The following is a 19,807-nucleotide window of genomic DNA, read 5'->3' as shown; positions in this document are numbered from 1 at the left end:
TTGATACTTGAAGTACATTTTGAAAAATAATACATCTTTTTACTTGAATAAGATTTTGAATGCAGGACTTTAACGTGGAGTATTTTCACGAGAATACTTGTTCCATCATTGACAGTGACTCCAAATACACAAAACCTGAAAGCAGGTTTGTCCTGCTGCGCTCAGGCATTCAATGCCTTAGGCGTCTGCTGGTGTTTCTGAACCTGAGTCATGTTTTTAGTATTGCTGAAAACAAAAACACAATAAAACTTTGTGGGTGTTGGTTTAAAAATAAGCATAGGGATGTGACTACTAAAGTCAGAGGGCAGTGAAGATCACAGTGTACTTACAAATACGTCATCTACCTTATTTACGTGTATATCAATAACCATAATCACTCATAAAAGTATTATAACAAACTAGTCATCTTCAAAATGGAAGCATGTGGGAGTTAAACAGGCTGCTGGTGTGGGAGACTTCAGACCCCTTTATGTCCCTCTGGCTCTGCAGAGGTCTGACAGCTCAACAGGCTGATAAAAACCAGCCACCACTCCCACATACAAGAGATTAGCCATGTCTGCTTCTTCATTATTAACCCTCATACCTGCAGAAAAGTAATGGAACACAGAAATAGGCTTTTACACTGATAGTGACCACTTTTTCTACACTGATTTTACTCAAACAAGCAACACAAGTACTCATCTTTTATCTCAAACTGACAAATTAATATTCAGATTTCAAATTTTGTTATTTCTGGTTTGCTCATTTCTGTTCTTTTATCACTTCTTAGTTTCAGGAAATCTTCACCAGACACACACACACAACTATTAAACATGATGTAGTTACCATTTCTGCCGCTAGGAGGCAGCATGGTACTGTGACACGTTCACACACAAAAAACAAACATGCTGTTTTTATTTTTTCTGACCACCTACACTGAACTGCCAGAGATGTTTCTCAGTCCCTGTCAGACTTGTAAAACGTGTATGTTTTCTAATTACAACAGTGAAACAGATCTTTGTGTGAAACAGAGTAGCTGCTCACAACTGTAAATGGACCACATCAGAAAACACTCACATTTCCCTCCAAGACAACTCCCCCTCTCTCAGCTGTCCACCTCTTTATTTCCCAGCAGTCACTCTGGCTGAAGTCACTCAAGCACATAAAGGAATCCCAAGAATGATCACCTCGTTAAGTATACACAACTTTTTTCCCTCTTCAGCCTTTCAGCCCTGCAGCCCCTATTAGTTTACTGCTTGGCTTGACACAGAAGACAGAGAGATAATACTGTGGCACTTGAAAGGTTGATTTGTCTGTTCCACGCAGAATAGCAACAAATGAAGGTCGTGCCCTGTCGACAATAGCCACTGAGCCGCTGAGAAAAAGAGAGCCCCATTTTACTGCTGTGGTGTGGCTGAATGTAAGGAAAGTTTTCAGATGATTTAGATGCTGATCAACAGAGAAATACTCTTCAGTATCAAAGTAAAACCAGTTCTACATCAGAATATGTTGGTTTTTACTGAAGGAGGTCAGAGCTCTGGGTTGAGAGGTGATTAGACCCAAACACAGGATGCACATGCTTCATATGTTCCAGCAGGAAAAATACTGACCCGCTGAGCACGAAATTAAAGATAAAGAGCTACTATTGACACAGCTGCTTTGACCCCACAGGGGCTTTATGTGAGGGTGAATGAAGTCAGTGTGTGGTGATCATTAGACATTAGACTGATCCAATCATCTCATCATCTCACATCCACTCAGCTACCGTACCATTTTGAGGTAAATGTACCTTTACTTGAATTTTTGCATTTTCCTATACTTTATGATTCAGAGACATATTCTGCTTCTTATTCTACATGTTTCTATCTGCTTGAGTTACTTTGAAGATTAACCTTTTGCACAAACACTGCAAAATATTCATCTTATCAAGTATTTTGTGTCTGTTACTCCGTCCATTTTTACCTTGTTTGTTTATTGTTTGGCCCTGGTGGTGGTATACGCTTTACTGAGCGCAGTGAGATAACATCAAACTGTTTCAATATTTTTCATAGTTTCATGAATTTTTTAGACTAGTGAGACATATTTCTTGACTCTAAAGCAGCAATCCTTTTTCTTTTCCTAAAGTTCTCAAACCAAGTTGATTTCTCTCTGAAGCAGGTTGAAATATTTGTTCTCCTTATTTTAAGGAAACACAATGTGATCATCATATAAACAGATAAAATCAGCTCCACCTTGGTCAACATTAAAATCCTACATACACATTAATGAAATAAAAACTTATATATTTGAAAATACTGCATTATTAGCTCTTACTTTAACTACATTTTTCTGATAATAAAAACTGGAAATGTAGGACTTGTGACACTGATAGTAGTAGTACAGGATGTGAGTACTTTGACACTAGAAGGCTTTTAACACTCATCTGCTAAAGGGGCAAAAAGTTTCTCTGTGCTTTCTGTAAGTATATTTATCTGTGGGCTCTTTAAACATTGAAGTTGCAAGGAATTATTCAACAAGGAAAAAACATGTGAGAGTAACTGAAAGTAACTTTATTTTAGTCTCAGCAGGATTTATGAACATACAAATGTGTACAGAGAGGTAGTGGCAGGAATTTGTCTCAATCGACTTTCCCCCTCCACAGGCGTCAGACTTCAGCACAGAACCAACACAGAGAGTGCAAATCATCACAGTGTAGCAAAAACATCGATTGTCTGTTTATCTCATCCGCAGAAATTCCCTCATCCAGTTAAAGGAAAATTTAACTGGGGTCCACATATGTTCTTCAACAGGACCTGTAAGGCCTTATGTACACAGTGGCACAATTCAAACACAGAAGTATGAAATTAAACAAAAAGGTTTCCACCATGTTCAGTGTTAACACAAAGAGAGAAATCACCAGAGATAGAAGATACATCAAAGTGTTTCCAGTATAAAAATGTCCTCAGAAATGAAATGGTTTTGTGTTCAGTGCTGTAACTGTTAAAAGTCTGAATCAGAATCAATAATAAATCAATAATGTTCATTTAGGCGTCGGCACATGTTCACATGAAACAGCCATTCAAAAGGAATACTGTGATGTCTCTAGTATTAGGAGTAACCTGGTAAAGTATAAAAGAATATCTGCTGATAACAACTGAATGGATCTACAGTATTACTGGTCATCAGTTATATAAAACTGTATAAAAATGGATGTGTACAAAGTCCCTCATTTATTGTTCCCTAAAAACCTCACTGAGCCAGGACTGTGTATATTGAACCATGAATAAATAAAAAAAAAAAACTCCTGGCATTTCTCACTTCATGTTTTTGGATTTTGATCTTCATTCATTAAAAAAAAAAGGTAAATATATTTTATTTAACTGAATGATACACAAATCTATATTCAGATATTGTGTGTGTAAATGTAACATATTTGATAGGCATAAAAAAGTTAGTGTTAATAACATTATACTGTTCACAAAGGCAGTACTGATTGTGTTGTTTTACAGTGCATTAAACAGAGCGTTTTCAAGTTAACTAATGCTAAAATAATCATTGACAAGCAGGTATGATCCATTCGTTAACAAAGAACAGTCCACTCAGACTCAGGTAAGACTTCATGTGGGAATGTAAAATTATCAAATTAAACAGTATATACATTTAATTTCCACAAGACAGGATAAAACATCACAACTTTTAGGATTTCATCCATTAATCTCAAAGCTGCTCAAATAATACTGAGTGAAGTCAGGTTAAGTGTGGATTTTCAAAAACAATATTTCAAATGATCTCAGTCAGCTGGAGAGTCTCACGCAGCTGTTTTAGTGTAACATGTACAGCTTGTTTGGTCCAACAGTGATGCATATGAAGCAGCTTCATTCTCGACTTCGAAGCTTATTTACAAAGTGAAGTTGGACAAGATGTTGTCCTGACTCGAGGAGCGCTTGTACCCTGACGACGAGCTGAAGTACGTCTCCCCGTCAGTGCTGATGTCGTCGTCGTCGTCGTCGTCGTCCAGGTTGTTGAGCAGCGGAGCGGAGGTGTTCTTACGCCTGCGTGAGACAGGGCAATATTACGCCTCGGGCACAGAGAATGTCTGTGTATTATTCTTAAGCACTTCTCATTTTAAATCACTGATCCGTGATGGATGACTGATTATGGATAGTGCTGCATGTGTTTACCTGATCTCACTTCGCAGAGCTTTGAGCTGGCTCTGGAGCTGCTCATTGGCCTCCTGCTGCTCGTCCAGGTCTCTCTGCAGCTTCTTCTTGCCGTGCTCCAGTCGGTCAATCTCCTCCTCTGCCTCATCCATCTGCCTCTTCAGTGCCTTCAGACGCAGATTCAGCTTCAAGAGACAAACAACACGGGGTGTGTTAAAATGGTTAAACATTATACAGTGTGACACAGAGACAAACATTGGTCTCTAGTTATTTAATTTAGGTCTTTGCCAACAGAGTGTGTTACATACTTGGTCCTTTTGATCTTGCATTGAGTTATGTTCTTCTTCAACTTGCATCATCATCTCTTTAACCTTCCTTTCTAATCGGCGGTTCACCAGCTGCAGGTTGGCACGCTCCCTGAAACACATGCAGTGTGATGCATCATCATACTGACTGACATAAATGTTACAACACAAATAACAACTGAGAGAGCTGGTTGATTAACCTAGAGTCAGATGATTCCTCTGAAAGAGAAAATCATTGAAAAAGATATGCACAACTTTAAATCCATAATCTAGCTGTGATCCAGCTCAGTGTTTGAGTATGAACTCTAACTTTCATCTGAAACCTGGAGGTCACTGGCTGTCATCCCCAACCTAATGAACCTCTCTACTTTGCCCCCCCATCACCTCATCTCTACTTCTTCATCTCACCTCTCCTCCCCCTCCAGCCTCTCCTCCAGCTCCTGTACACGATTCTCCAGCTGGGTTACCAGGCCCTCTTTGTTGGACTTCTGGGAGCCCTCTAGATGAGCCACTCTGCCCTTCAGGTCTTTATTCTAGAGACAGATGCAGTGAAAAACAGTGAGGTGCTTAACTGGACAAATGTGTGTTTAAACCGTTAATTATATCTGTGTACAGAAAATAACAAAATAACATTGATGAGAGGATGGATACAATACAAATGAAAATGATGAAAAGACATGTATGAATTCAATGAGCTGGGGGCTTTGAACTGATTTTGTGAAGTGACACTGTGTGTAGTTGTTGTTCCTCCAGACAGGAGAGTGTGTACCTGTCTCTCCAGAGCCATCTTGTCACACTCCAGGTCCTGTCTGCTAGCCCTCTCCTGCAGGAGTTCATTCCTCATCTGCTCCACCTGTCAAGCCGAGTCCAGACACTGTCATTGCTACGCTCCCACACACTCTGATGACAATTATTATGAGACACTGTCTGAGTCTCACTTAGGAACAACAGAAACCACTGTACTACTCAGTGAGTCAAAAATGCTAAACAATAGCGGGGTTACTGCTGAAAGGGCCCTGGTTAATTGGTGAGCTGGATTTTCTTGTTTGGCTGCATTGCACTGTTTGTTGATCTTCATGTCAAGTCTCAGTGACAGATGGTTGTAGTAGAAAAAAAAAAATCAATGACTGCAGTTTCTGTAAAGATTAGACAGTATTGCCGTGGGCTTTCACTGTGTAAAGAGATGTTATTAAACTTAGCAACACTTATACAACATTAAAGGAATAGTTCAACATGTTGGTTATTTACTTTCATATTAAGAGTTAAAATCAATACAATTCTCATGCCTGTGTAGAAAATATGAATAATAAGCTACCACCAGCAGCCTGGCTCTGTCCCAGGGTATCACATTACACCTACCAGCTCGCTAATTAACACATCTTATCTTGTGTGTACAAAAACTGAAGCTTAAAAATGACAAGATGTGGTTTTACACAGAGTTCTATGTGTATATAAATAGCTTTGAAGGTTATGGTAGGCAGGTTTTGTTACCAGGCTTCCTCCTGTATCCCATCTATATGCTAAGCTAAGTTAATTGTCTGCTAGCCTGTCTGCAAGCTTCTCATCTAACTCTCAGCAAAGAAAGCAAATAAGCGTATTTCCAAAAAATGTCTAATTATTTCTTTAATACTCATCTGGCGCCATCATATATCAACTCGCTGCACATTAAATCAACTCAGAGAGGCCTGACTGCATGAACATGACTGTTCAGTGACAGCCCAGTTCAAAAGAAGAGGGGATGAAAACTAATCGATACAGTGGAGATGGTTCTTTCTTTGTGAGAGGAGCTTAGAATTGGTGATATTTTATGCCAATTAGTGGGTGACAGTGGGCTGCTCTGATGAACGATGGCCCCTATAACTGGTGCACCCAGCACAGTGCTTGAGGGAGCTGAATCAGCAGACTGGAACATAGAGCGAAACTAATCTGCTTTGTGAGAGACGGCAGGAGAGGAGAGGGGAGATTACTCTCATTTAGACAGGAGAGGAGCACCTGGTGCCAGGAGAGACGCAGGTGTTCTTCCTGCTGCCTCTGCTGCAACCCCACCACCCCTCCACCCCTGGAGCCGCTCACCACCCCCACCTCGCCTCCCCACAGACATTAGAACGCACACACCAGCACATACCCTCATGCACATGTGTTTGTGTGCGTTCACAAGCACACACACCACTAGCACTCAACCTACTCCACTCTGACTGCACAAAGCGTTGCCTTGACAACCGACCTCAGCCTCATGCTGAACCAATGCCACTTTGTCACAATGCCACTCTTCTTTCTCTGCCAGAAATTTTTTAAAAAGGAAACCATTTAAAGAGATTTAAAAACTCTACTCAAACACACTAAGCCTCTCTCGATGTCACCGAATTTTTGGTCAGAACCTTTGAATCGGTGTCAGTTCCAGACCAAGGGGAACCTGTAACCAAGCCAAATGTACAAGCCTGCCTCTGGCTCTCATAGTTTTAGATTTAATATGAAGGAGTTGTAAAAGGTACCAAGAAACTCTGACCACCAGACTAAATCTGCTACACAAGACATACACATTAGCATAAAATCAGCAGTGTTATTTCAAAAACTCCAGGACCAACATCCTCCCTCTGATTAGTAAGCACTCTCCCATGAACAAACAACAATCCTAAAAGCACATGTACTTTATCTAAATCTCACTTCACAGTGCCTCCGTCAGCAGCTTTATCACAGAGGAAGGAAAACTGGAGCATTTGCTAGCGAGGATATAAAAACTGACTTCAAGCACAAGAACTGGATTTGTTCTCAAGATGAAGTTACAGAGCATAAAGTGAACTCCACAACCTGAAAACTTGAGACATTTGGCAACTCGCATATTTTGGCCCGGGCAGAGCATTAAGAAGGGTCTTTTGTGACTGACGCATGAAAATTGGACAGAAGACGTTCGGGCCCCACTGGCAGGCTGCCAGTCTGAATGATTATGCAAGATCAACTTACAAAGCAATAACCTGTGCACTTTATCCAGACCAGAAGTAAACTGGGAGTGTGTATATTATGTTTGAAGGAACAAACACCTGAGAGTGTGCACATGCACCAAAGTCCTGATATAGCCCTTCAACCAGCATAGGACTGTATCTGAGAGCTAAAGATTTTTTGTAGGTGTCACATGCTCCTTTCATTCAGAGATTAGTGGTCACAGTTATGATGTTAGAGGTGGAAGACAAAGCAACAGGAGATCTGGATATCATTTACAGGTTGAGATGGAACAGGGACATGTCTGTGTGAACTGAAGAGAACATGGACAGCAGGTCAGTGACACAGGTGAGCACTGTTAATGAGAATGTGTTGAGTATGTGTGTGAGTGTGTGTGTGTGTGTGTGTGTTGTACCTGCTCTCTTCCTCGGTCTATCCTGTCCATCAGCTGGTCTCCGCTCTGACGCTCTTCATCCAGGTCCAACTCCAGCTGAGCGACCCTGTCCTGTAAAACGAAGCAGTCACATCCGGTCAGTAAGTGATGCCATCTAAATCTTTTTCTATAAATATTTATCCTCATCATTGACCATCAAGGTCTACTGATGTGTTCAAGTATCCTAAATTATCATAGTCTTTTGCAGTGACATTAATTGTAATATCTTCTAATGACAAAGCCTTTGTCATTAGAAGCCTTACTTGATGTCATTACCTACCTCCAGGAGTTTGATGTGTCTGGACTTGTCCTCTTTAGTGTGGGTGTTTGTTTCAGCCTCCGCCTCCAGATCTTGAACCCTCTTCTCCAGCGTCTTCACCCTGAGCTCAGCCTCATCACGTTCCCGTTGACACTGCCGTAGGTCCTCCTCCCGTCGTGACAACTAAAATGAAATGCATTAATATACTTCATTACCTGAAAAATTCCAGACATAGCACTGCTTATGGCCAACACATTTTATTGTCCTGTCTAAATACCTAAACGTCTTTTTTTTTTTCCTCAGAAACATTTCCTGACACTGTCTGACCCCTGAAGATCAGCCAAACTTGTCTAGTAGGGGTGTGGTGTCTCATTAAAGGACCCTCAGCATGTTCTAAATACTTCTGCAGTGAGGGTGGATTAAACCCTGCCCTCTTGTTGAAAGTCCATCTCGCTGTTCAATGTGTCGCCTTGCTTCTTATCAAGTATTATCGCTGTAGCGCTGACCAAGAATTTAGTTGCTGCTTGGGGAAATTATTGTGAGGTTCCCCTGGGTGACTAATGAATCCAACGCAGCTAGTGTTTACCTCAGAAGTAGAGCCCCCCCCACTGCTGTAAAACCGCCCCCACTGCTTAATGCTAAGACAATGAAAATTCATCATCTGCCCTTATTTCTCAGGCAGAACAAATATTTGGCCATTAGTGCAGAATTATTACATATTTGTAAATTTCCCCATTGTGGGACTAATAAAGGATTATCTTATGTTAGGATTATCTTATTTCATCCTGTACACACTTAAGTAAGATCTAATTGAAGCCATGGAGCGAAAGCTGAGCACACAAAGAGATAGAAATAAATGTAATAGGATAATTGTGCATCTTCCATCAGGCCCGAAAGGCCATAAGCAAGTTTAAAAATGAATTAATTCATGTTTTAGAGATTGAATAAACCAGATCTAGGGAATGAGAATGTTGCTGATTTTATGCTGCCGTCTTCACCGGATCTCTCTTGAAAAAGTGATTTAAACCAATAAAAGCTTTTACCTAGTTCAATAAGGGAAAAGAAGAGGGATATATTCAACCTCCACTTGTTATTTTAGTTATGGTCTGCCAAGCTCACATGGGTGGAGACCTATTGGGCATTCAAGAGCAACTGGAAAAGTGGACTCACTGGGCCCAGTCCGGAGCAATCGGTTTCTCAGGAGAGGCAGAAAAGGAGGATGTGAATCCAGCCAGCACAGCTTTCACAACAATGATATCACAACAATGACATCCACCTTTTCCTGTGCAGCAGCTGGACTGAGATATATCAGCATGGATATAGACAGAAAAAAGGAAGAACCTGGATGCTGACCTAGTCCTGACATATAAACTTTACTTACTACCACATGACATGTGCAGCTGTTAAATGCTGTAAAATTAAGTGGCAGCCCATTAAGCATGACAAACAGTCAGACAAACAGAGTATGCAGCTAATGACTACAGGTTCCAGACATTAGTTCCTCCCAGAACTCCCCTCTCCTTTTTTCTTTGCGACAAAGCCCCTTGAGCTTAAAATCCAGACATTACCTGCCAAAACCTCTATTAAAAAGGTACCCAGTGGAGCTTTTATTATAAACACAGTTTTGTTTACAGGGTTAGAGATAGGGTACATTCTGTCTATCTTTAAGGCCTAACAAACATTTCCTATCTCATAAAACCTTGGCAAACCTCTTTTTAAAAATGTTTTGAAATCAGCATTGTGTTAACATCGACTTGTTTACAGTCATTTAATTCTTTTCATTTATTGGCACATTGCTGCTATTACCTCTAACAAATTGTTACCTTCCTGTGCAGTCAGCAGAAATGTGAAGTAGAGAACAAGACACAAACAATATGTGCACTCGCTTATCTAAAAAGTTCAGAAACTCCACAGGGCACCATTAAGTATTAAATATTCTCTCTTTTGTTTTTAATTCTATTCTTTTTACATAATCAAATCAAACCTCAACACGGGACATTTCAATTCATTAAAACACTAAGTGTCAGATTCATATTTGCTATGCACCACTGGAAAACAGTAATATATCAAAACAGCCATGGAGGCATGATAATCACTTCTATCTTAGAGACTTTTCACACACTCACATGGTCTCAGAAGGAGCTCTGAAACCAGTGGTCTTTTATGTACAGTTATCTGTATTACTCCATTGTTGCTATGCTCTTTTTCTGTCTATGTTATGACAGTTTCTGTGTGGTCACCGTTAATACAGTCTCTGCTGCCCTTCATTGTTTAATAAATATCTGATAAATACATAAAAACATAACACTAACATAAATGATACACATTCATCTATTCCTACTTTCAACAAAAACATTCTTCACATTCCAACAAGCTGACAAGAATAAACTGATTGAATTCAAATAATACAGAGTGGTCACAGGTTGTGAAGTTTCACCATTATGCTGTTATGGCCGCACATTAAGGGATCACAAAGGGATTTACCACATTTCCCTTTTAATTCCACCACTGAGAGTAAACATTCATTTCAATAAAGAAGAGGGATTTTCTGGGGCATGACCCAGCTCACTGACTTCACTTTAATACTATGTTTTGGGTTTGAGAGGGCAGCGGGGAGTAGAAATACCTAAGTGATGACATCGCTCTCTGAAAGGAGAGGATGATGCAGGCGGGAGGGGTCACTGGTTGAGTAAGAACAATAGCTTATCATCTGCTGTTCTGCATGGGAGGGCTCAGTTGGCCTGACTAATGATGGCCTTGATTTGACCGCTCTCACCACGAAAAGCAGCGTCAGCATTCACATCTATGTCTCCTCTATTACATTAGATGAGGCTGACGCAGGCCACTATACCTCTTCCTGCAGGGTTTTGGCAGCCAGCAGGTACTTGTCCAGTTCCTGTCCTCGCTCCTTCAGAAGCCTCTGCAGCTCCGTCAGCTCCCGACGGTTCTTCTCTTTATAAATGTCAATCTGCTCCTGCAACTCCCGAGTGGACGACTGGGACGCCTCCACAATGTCATTCATCTACAGGCACAGAAAGAGAGAGAGAGAGAGAGAGAGAGAGAGAGAGAGAGAGAGAGAGAGAGAGAGAGAGAGAGAGAGGAGGAGAGAGACGTGAGAAATGTAGAGAACTGTAATGAGGTTGAAGTGGCTCAAGAGTGAGTTTGGGATTTCATATGATCCTGTCAAAACTTAATAAGACACTGATTCAGCAGACTGAACTGGAATCCTATTGCATCCCTTCATCTTTAATGACGAAAGTCAGTCACTGGTCGTAGATGAATAACGGTCTTTAGGCACTCTCACTATTTCCACCTGGATTAGGTCAAAAACCAGTTTTAAACCAATATGTCTGACTAAATCAACCCTTTCTCCTTGCTCTTCCTGGGAGTACCTGTTTCCGCTTTGTGACCATTTTTTTTCTTCAACAGCACCTTAAGGTTCCTTGTAATCACTGCATGTGAAACTGAGTGACACCTGCCTTGTTTATATAATTTAGAGAGAGATTCATTATTATCAAACCAACTTGGAAACTAATTCCAACTGAGGCTGACAAACTCCTGCTGGGATGCTCACCTCCCTCTGAAGTTTCTCCACTGTGCGGTCCAGAAGCCTCCTCTCATCCTCTATGTCATTCTTCATGTTCTTGAACTGCTCCTTCTGAGTCTTCTCTTCTTGTAACCGCTCCTCCAAATCCTTGTGCTCACTGCTCAGTTTTGTCAAGTTCCTCTACAGAAAAACACAGTGTTAAGGTGTCAAACTGTGCTTGTGATAGAAACCCACATTCCTCTACATGCTGTATAAACAGCGCAGCTCATCTCACCTGTACATCCTCCAGCCGTATGGTCAACGCTCGGTTGGCACGTGACATCTCCTCCTCTTGCTCCTTAATCTCGGCCAAAGACTCTTCCAATTGCTTTTTCTCTCTCTGTTGAGCAAACATTATGGCACATTGGATTTGCACAGGGTATAATATGTTATAGTGGCAGCGGAGAGCTAAACAGCAATGTAATAAAATTAGCTGCAGCTCTGTGAGTGACTCCCTCCTGATTCATCTTGACCACTCACCTCCAATCGGTCAACTCTGTCCCCCAGCCTGCTCTCCTGCAGCTTGGCCTCATCGATGATTCGGTTGAGCTTGGCCACCTCATTTTCCAGTTCCTGCGCCCGCCTTCGCAGCCGCTCAGCCTCTTGGGTCAGCCGCCCCGCTTGGCCCTCCACTGCACCCTTGGCAGCCTCCACTTCAGCTTTCTCACGGACCACCGCTGCGCTGCTCTGCAGATCAGAACAAGACACGAGGCTTCAGTACAAAGGAAGCAGGAGTCTGTGACACTCAACAGAAAGTGGAACAACGATGCATGATGGAACATTTGAGACTCCCTCAAAAGCCTCCTGCAACAAAAAACTATTTGTAGTGCTCAGTTTCTCACTGAACTTTTCTTGCTGTGGAGACACAGAATAACAATGTCCTCCAGTAATTCCCTTACACTTCATAATAAACACAAAGAAGGTGACTAAATCTGAGCGCTCTTTAGCCAATGCTGAATGAAGGCTACACAAAGTCAGTTAACAAGCACAGCAGACCTGCTGGTCTCCTGTGTCACTAGATTCACAGTTTTTCCTCCTGAGACATGTTGTGAGATGGGTTTTTAGATCTGTCTTGTGACCACTACCTATCCTGGAATATTTAAAGATTCCCTCATAAAGCCAGAGCTGTACAGCGTTAGCCTACATATGTGGCTGTGAGTTAATGGAGTCCTCTGAGCTCTCCCTGAGCCCAAATTTATGAATGAAGAGTCTGCTTTGGCTCTGACATTTCAGGGTGGAGTGCTGTGCAGGGGGAAAAAAAAATACAGGAGACAGAGACGGAAATACATGTCTCCGCAAAAGAAGGAGACAAAGAAAACTGACAACAACTGTGTGACCCAATCTTCACAACAGATAACAGGTTTCAGTTGCAATGACATCCATCCAGTGAGTGTCAGCCCCGGTAGACAACCGTCTTGTAAAGGTTTGTTTGGAAACAAGATTTTTTGGCATGGAGGAAGAATGTTAGCAAACTGGTTTGGCAATTTCACGTTTATGTCAGGACAGTGAAGAATGCAGGCATTTGTGCAATTGTGAGCACAGAACTACAGAAGACATCTGCATAACACAATGTAAGACAGCTGGGACAGGTGAAAAGTTAAATCAAATAATCCCTCAAAGGTTCATTTAAAAATGTACCAAAGATTTAATAAAGTTTAATGCTGTTCTTGCACAGGCAGGTTACTCTCTGTTACACACGACACCTATTGTTGACATCCAAGTACATCACTGCATGTGTGTGTGTGTGTGTATGTGCATCACAGAATGAGAATGCGCGCACACACACACACACACACACACACCCTTCTGCCTCAGGGAACCAACTGACTGAGTTGTAACCCAGCTGGTGACACACTGACGGAAGGTGGCACAGAAAAGTGCGATGGAGCTAAAAGCTGGATTGTTATACTCAAGCAGCACCTTCACAAGGAAAGCTCCCTGCTAATCCAGTCAGCAGGAAGATCAAATCATAACATATGAGTACCTCTGATACTAATATATCACAACAAACCTACATGTGTCCATTTTAAAAAGGACAAAAGTTATCATAGCGGATTTGAGCGGTCGTGAGATTTTTACTGCAGCAAGCAAATGTACAGTTTTGTCAGTTACCACAAAGTAGGTGGTTTCAAAGGTTTTGAAGGTGGCAACGTATTTATACAAATGCAAAACTGTGTTTCCACTGGAATCCAAAGTGTACAACTCCTCACCTTTTGTGTCATATCTTTTGCGACTAAGGTGACTAAGGCACTCGTTGGTCAGCTCGTCTTGTCGTCATTGCACATGAATAACAGGCACCTCCTGCACTAGAAAGGTGACGGGTGCCTCCCTGTTTCAGTGCTGGCAGGCCAGTCAAACCTGTTTCCCCCGTCACCACAGAGCCGCCCTCATATCTGCCTCAGTGGGTCATTTAGTTTGGTCACAGGACTTGTTACTACCAAAACCAGAAAAAACACTGCTTCATCTGTCAAGATTAGCCAGACAAACAAGAACTAATAGATATTATTGCCATTGTGATGTAGTTTTACAGTAACTACATCACAATGGCAATAATATCTGGTCTGTATATTTCAGGGTAAACTAAATATTAGAAACAGTCAGTATAATATAGTACAAACAAACTATCTCACCTCTCTAAAACAACTAAATCTTAACATTAGAATTTCCATGAAGGTAGGATTTATCACAGTTGTACTAATATGAAAGTTGCCAAAAATACTTCTAAGTGCCCTTCAACCTAAAATGACCCAAATGTTGTTTTACTTGTGTAAAACATTCTGTGATAAATGTGGTTGAATTGGTTATACAGTACTGTGACTGAGAGAATGGAAGCTCAGGAATGGAGAGAGGGGTTGGGTGGGATGTGGGACTAAACACATCTTTCACTACAATACTAAAGCATTGATAGTGTGTGTCAGCATTGTGTCAGTGCTCTATTTCAACAACATACACAACAAATTCAGCCCTCACACTTGTCTGCCTGCCCCACTTCCCACACTGGGTCATACCAGTTAAAAACATGGCACACCACCCAGCAAGAGAGAGAGACTCTGCTGCTGTCTGAGAGGGGTAGCAGGGAGAGAATGCAGTGACTTAAGTCTCTCTTTCATAAGACTTTAACCTCAGCAACACACTCATTATTTACTTATTTGGAGTGATTTTAACAGACATGCATCATGATCTGATATATTTATGGTGCCAGTTGTTTCAGCAGCGTCTGTGAATTTCAGTTTTAAAACTGCCTGTGAAAACTCTTCTTAAACTGACAGACAAAGATAAAAATGTGATTTACAATCATGTGCAAGAGGGCCATTAATAACACCTAATAGCCCACTAATGTCTTATACATTAGTTTTTCAGTTTCTTATGAGACTTCACTCACTGGATTCTTTTCGTATTCACTACTACAGAAAGTCAATCAGTCATTAAAAGTGTGAAAGTGTTATTAAAGATTACCTAACAGTCACTGAGGGATCAGCACTAACAAAACAAATCATTCTATCAGCTATTAGACAATGATTTGTTTAATTTGTCTGTTGAATACAATTCTTTATCACCTCTTTAAATAAACAAATTCAACAAAGAGACGGACAACACAAGCTGACGTAAGTGTAACAGTACAATATCACTGAAGAATATGTGCTAATATCATACTGCTAGTTCAGTTCTTTTTCTTCTACCCTTGCTCTAAGTTTGACTTAGGTCCTCTTGTGTATTCAAACTGTTTGCCTAAAGTTGCACATTAACTAACATTGTGCAGTCTTTGAAGCGCAGCACAAATGCTGAAAGTGAAGCATGCGTCCCGGGTCGTGTGCTGTGGTGAAATCTTGGCTCTCTCAGTTACTCCCACCAAATCAGCTTCACGCATAACAAAAGAGCTGATGGCCTAAAAAAAAAAAAAAGCACAGCTGAAAGGAGCCTGAAGCAGAAATCCACAACCAACCAGAGTCCTCTGTTTTTCTGTACTTACCTGTACCTGTACATAAAACCTCATGATACTACACATAAAACTTTTATATAAACATCTGAGCAACAATTAACCAAGTTCAAATGCAACCCTGAGACTACAATAAGTACTGGACACCTGATTTTGTCTGAACGAGTCCACAAGTCATAGCAGGGGCAATGTGTCATTGTTAAATATCATTCAGAATTACTGTAAAACAAACTGTGAGTCTCTCCATTTTCTACAAAGCCAGCTGTTAACATGCTGTCATTTCTCTCCCCTCCCCATTCATCATGTTGCTCTGTTTGCGTTTGTTTTCTTTTTTGAAGACAAACATGCCACAGGTATTTTTCCATATGTTTCCCCCCCCAGTCCTCCATCTGGCAAACTCTGAAAACATTTGTTCAACAAAATCCAACAGAATGCTGTACAATACTGTACACTGTAACATGTAGCATACAGGCTGCAAATATTCCTGGTGATGGTCTGTTTTCTTTATACATATTACACTACTAAGTCACAAATGAAAATGATAATAATTCATTAATGATGAAAAGCTAGGTTAAAGTAAAACAGCAGGGAGTCCTTGTTGAACTAGAAAAAGATTTTCAAGTATGTTGGATGGAACATTCCTGAGACCTCTAGACAATACATATCACATATCACAATACAATACAACAGAAGTTGCATCAAGCCCAAGCCTTACACAGCACTACTGGATACATTAAAATGCATTAGAGTGTTCAAACAGATGATAAGCTATTTCAGGTTTTCTAATGTCACTGGTGTACTCAACTGCAAGTTCTCCTTCTACAGTAGCTTTAAAAACATGCTAACTGTGATTTCACAACAGCAACACTGAAGTTTTTGAAGAGGATAATACCCAATGAGAGTTATACAAGAGCTCCAAGAGGAAGATGTTTTCTGTCACATTTCTACTATTGGTGACTTCCCTCTCTCTTTCCTGCTCTTCCTGTTGTCAGTCTTCACTCATATGTTTCCTGCCTCTAAGTCGTATCCTCTTTCCTGTGCTGTCAAAGCTCATCTCATTCACAAGTTTCAAAGATAACCAATATATGTGGTCATTTTGTTTAACTTTCCTTCTGCATACTACAAACCAATCAGAATGATTCTCTTTTTTAGACCAATCATCGCAAACCCACAAACTCCACCTCAACTTCAGTCTAAACAGAGATTAGAGCTTTGCAAAGGTATCAAAATATGTGTGGCCGACTATAATAAGCCTTTTAACTCTTTTATGCTCTGTCTGCATAAAAGCATTTCTTGTATGTACCACACTAACTGAACTTAACCCACACACGACGGGGGAAAAAAACTACTGTATCAGTGCAGATGCCTTGATTTGCTTTGCCAGCACAAAGTATGTGTTACAAATACACCAGCTCCCCTCATTAAAAAAAGGTACCCAGACCTGAGGTTAACTGGAACAGAAGGGCTGTCATGGATTGAAAGGAAGGACTGAAGTAGAAATTAAAAGGTGACAGCTGAGAAGCACTGGCATTTCTTTGGTCAAAGGAGGGTAGTAATCAAATCTTGTCTTGTCCTCAGAGAAATGGAAACAGAAACCTGCTTTTAAAAGAGTCTCTGTGCAAAGCTAAGCTGCATGATTGCTGGGGTGTGTGAGTATCACAGGGAATTAAAGAGACCAGTGAGACTGTGACCATACAAATGCTCAGAGAGAAATTCACATTTATAATCTAGAAAATAAATAACACTTTTAGGAACACAGTTTCCTAAAAGAACCTTTTTTGCTGATAATTGCTAAATCCTTTCCAAAGAACCACATCTGACTTGGATTTGGCTGTTGATGCTACAAACATAATTTACTAATAACTATGACCACAGCTGTAATCGTCACATAAACAGGTTTGGTTCCATCACTCACTGCTTATGTCCCAAAGACTGTAGGGACACTTTCTGTCAAACCTACCACCAAATATTGTACCAAATCTGTAATCTCATGTTCACCACTTTGGGTTTCTGGATATTAAAAACGTTTGAATAATTTCTACTGTAGCCTTTTTTTGGAAAATGTTCAGCAAAGATCTGTAAATATATTCATTTCTGTAATGTAAAACAGAAATGGAATGTGAAGGAAGAAAATATGATGTGAAGAACTGTACCAGATGTACTGCTTCTTAAAAGTAATCAAATATCCATCACAGAGCATTTATCAAAATTAAGAATGTCAGTTGCAAGTGACTCAGGCTTACAGGCCTCACAGTGCCAACTGAATCATGTATCATCATCCTAAACAAAACTCACTTAAAGGCTCAGCAAAGTCTCAGCAGGAAGACAAAGAGAAGAAAAAACTCCATGTTCAAGTTTTCCAGAGCGAGAGAAGGAACGCCCAAAATCCACACAAGTCTGGAGACTAACAGCGCACACTGAGATTTCAACCCACACTACACATTTTCAGTTATGTAAAAACTTGTGTACTGAGTTAGTCAGGAGGCCTAAATTCAAATATAAGATCACAATTGCTAGATTCAGATTCATTTCTTCATGAACAGCCAGAATATAAAGCTGAACATTGAAAAACAAAACAATATGAACCACCTGAAAAATGATTGCCTACAACCTAACAAGAAACCACACTGACCCTCCTTTAAAAGCACTGCTTGATGCCTCAAATGTTCTCTGTCATCTCAACAGGTGATGTGTGCTTAACTTGACTCCAACTTCCCTTGACTCAAAGCTCTAGCAAATTCAACTCTTACCGCATCAGTGCTCATAGGTAGCGAAACAATAAACAGAAAATTCCAGGCTGCTGCCTGGTTTCACACAGACCTGACCCTGATACTGCCATGCAACCATTTTCTAAACTGAACACTTTCTGACTGAACTGCTGGGTATTTCATTCCTGTTCTTTCGCATGTTTGATGTCATTGATCTATAAAGTTATCATTAAAGCTATTTGAAGACCTAGAGGAGGTAATATTTCAGCAAGGATAAATGACTAATTCCTTGCCGTCTCTGTCCAGATCCAGAAAGTCTCTCCATCATTTCCTTCCACGCTTGCTGCCCCACGTCTCCTTCCTCCCCTTTCCAGTTGGCTGCTAAATCAGCTCCTAAAGCTACGCTGGGAAATATAGCGCTATCATCAAACACACAGACTCATGCGGGAGTCCTTACTTTCAAAACAAGCCTGAGGGGGAACTCTTCTCTGGGCCACGTAAGTTTGATGATCAGACAGTGAGACTTCAGTTCACACACCGGCAGAGATTACTCGAGAGGCAAGCTGAGATACGGGCGAGAATGGCACAGGCCAGAAAATGAACTGGTGAGCGGGAGATCACTGCAGCGTCTTGTGGGGAAACTGTGGCGTTAGGAAATGAAAAAATGCAGCATTTGGGATTGAGGTTACAGATGAGAGCATGATAACAATGTGGCTGTGTTACACACTGTGGCTCGGGGCTGTAGGTGAAACATAACAAGAGCTGGAATTGGTGTGATAAGCACAAGGCTCTGTCTTTGCATTAGGGAAGGGAGGGTATGACTGAGACCTATTAAAGCCTCTAACGCTGAGAATCTGGAGCGCTGCAGAGATGGAGATGCAACTGCAGCACCATGAAGAGGTATAAATGAAAAGATCCGAGCTTCTCCTGCAGGTCAGAGCGGGCACACTGTAACTGAGCTGGAGCTGAGGGTAGAAGGAGGTCTGCAGGGTGCACATTCTCCACTTTGACCCCAACATTCCTGGAAACAAACCCCTCTCTCTGCTCACCACACCTCGTCTTTCCACATTTTTTGCATACCAGCACATGCTGACACGAAAGATGAAATCCACTTGCAGAGGTCTTAGCAGAGGTTAGTAATATCTAAAATAAGCAAAGTAATATCTTTTTCAGAAAGTATGAGCACATTTTTTTTTTTTTTTTAAACCTTAAAAAAATTCCACAGATTTCAGCTCAGTGAAAACACAATGCAGCTTTCAATTTAAGACACAAAACAGGCCCCCCACTCCTTTCAGGAGGGTGGGCCACGCATCCCCTTTTCTACAACATACTGACCCACTTATTCAGCAACCCCCGCTGCTATTATTGTGTGAAACAAACTCATCATTCATCGTTGACTGAGGTCCACATTTACCCCCACTCTTTCAGGGCACAGAAAGAAGAGGGGACACAACGCAACTCAGGAACGGCAGCTCATTAGATTAGTGATGGCTTGCCACTGCAATTAACTAGTGTATGGAGCAA

At 41.0% G+C, this 19,807-nt stretch overlaps 1 protein-coding gene across 3 annotated transcripts in view; it reads right to left on the bottom strand.

The window, feature by feature from the left end:
• Nucleotides 1–2,507: 2,507 nt before the first annotated feature.
• The window catches only part of cgnl1 (cingulin-like 1), a 29,435-nt gene continuing 12,135 nt past the window's right edge, over nt 2,508–19,807 (bottom strand). For 2 of the 3 annotated variants that reach the window (XM_018667983.2, XM_018667984.2), the window contains exons 9-19: nt 12,119–12,325; nt 11,874–11,978; nt 11,627–11,779; nt 10,904–11,074; nt 8,074–8,235; nt 7,776–7,865; nt 5,193–5,276; nt 4,832–4,956; nt 4,427–4,535; nt 4,140–4,303; nt 2,508–4,010 (exon numbers count right to left, since the gene is read on the bottom strand). In XM_018667983.2, coding sequence (XP_018523499.1) covers nt 3,857–4,010; nt 4,140–4,303; nt 4,427–4,535; nt 4,832–4,956; nt 5,193–5,276; nt 7,776–7,865; nt 8,074–8,235; nt 10,904–11,074; nt 11,627–11,779; nt 11,874–11,978; nt 12,119–12,325 — 1,524 coding nt within the window. In that variant the 3' untranslated portion in view covers nt 2,508–3,856. The remainder of the gene's footprint in view (nt 4,011–4,139; nt 4,304–4,426; nt 4,536–4,831; nt 4,957–5,192; nt 5,277–7,775; nt 7,866–8,073; nt 8,236–10,903; nt 11,075–11,626; nt 11,780–11,873; nt 11,979–12,118; nt 12,326–19,807) is intronic. The other variant, XM_018667985.2, reaches the window with a different exon arrangement.

Source organism: Lates calcarifer, linkage group LG2 (genome assembly GCF_001640805.2).
Source record: "Lates calcarifer isolate ASB-BC8 linkage group LG2, TLL_Latcal_v3, whole genome shotgun sequence".
In the NCBI taxonomy this organism is placed as follows: Eukaryota; Metazoa; Chordata; class Actinopteri; family Centropomidae; genus Lates; species Lates calcarifer.
This window is presented reverse-complemented; position numbering and strand designations above follow the sequence as displayed.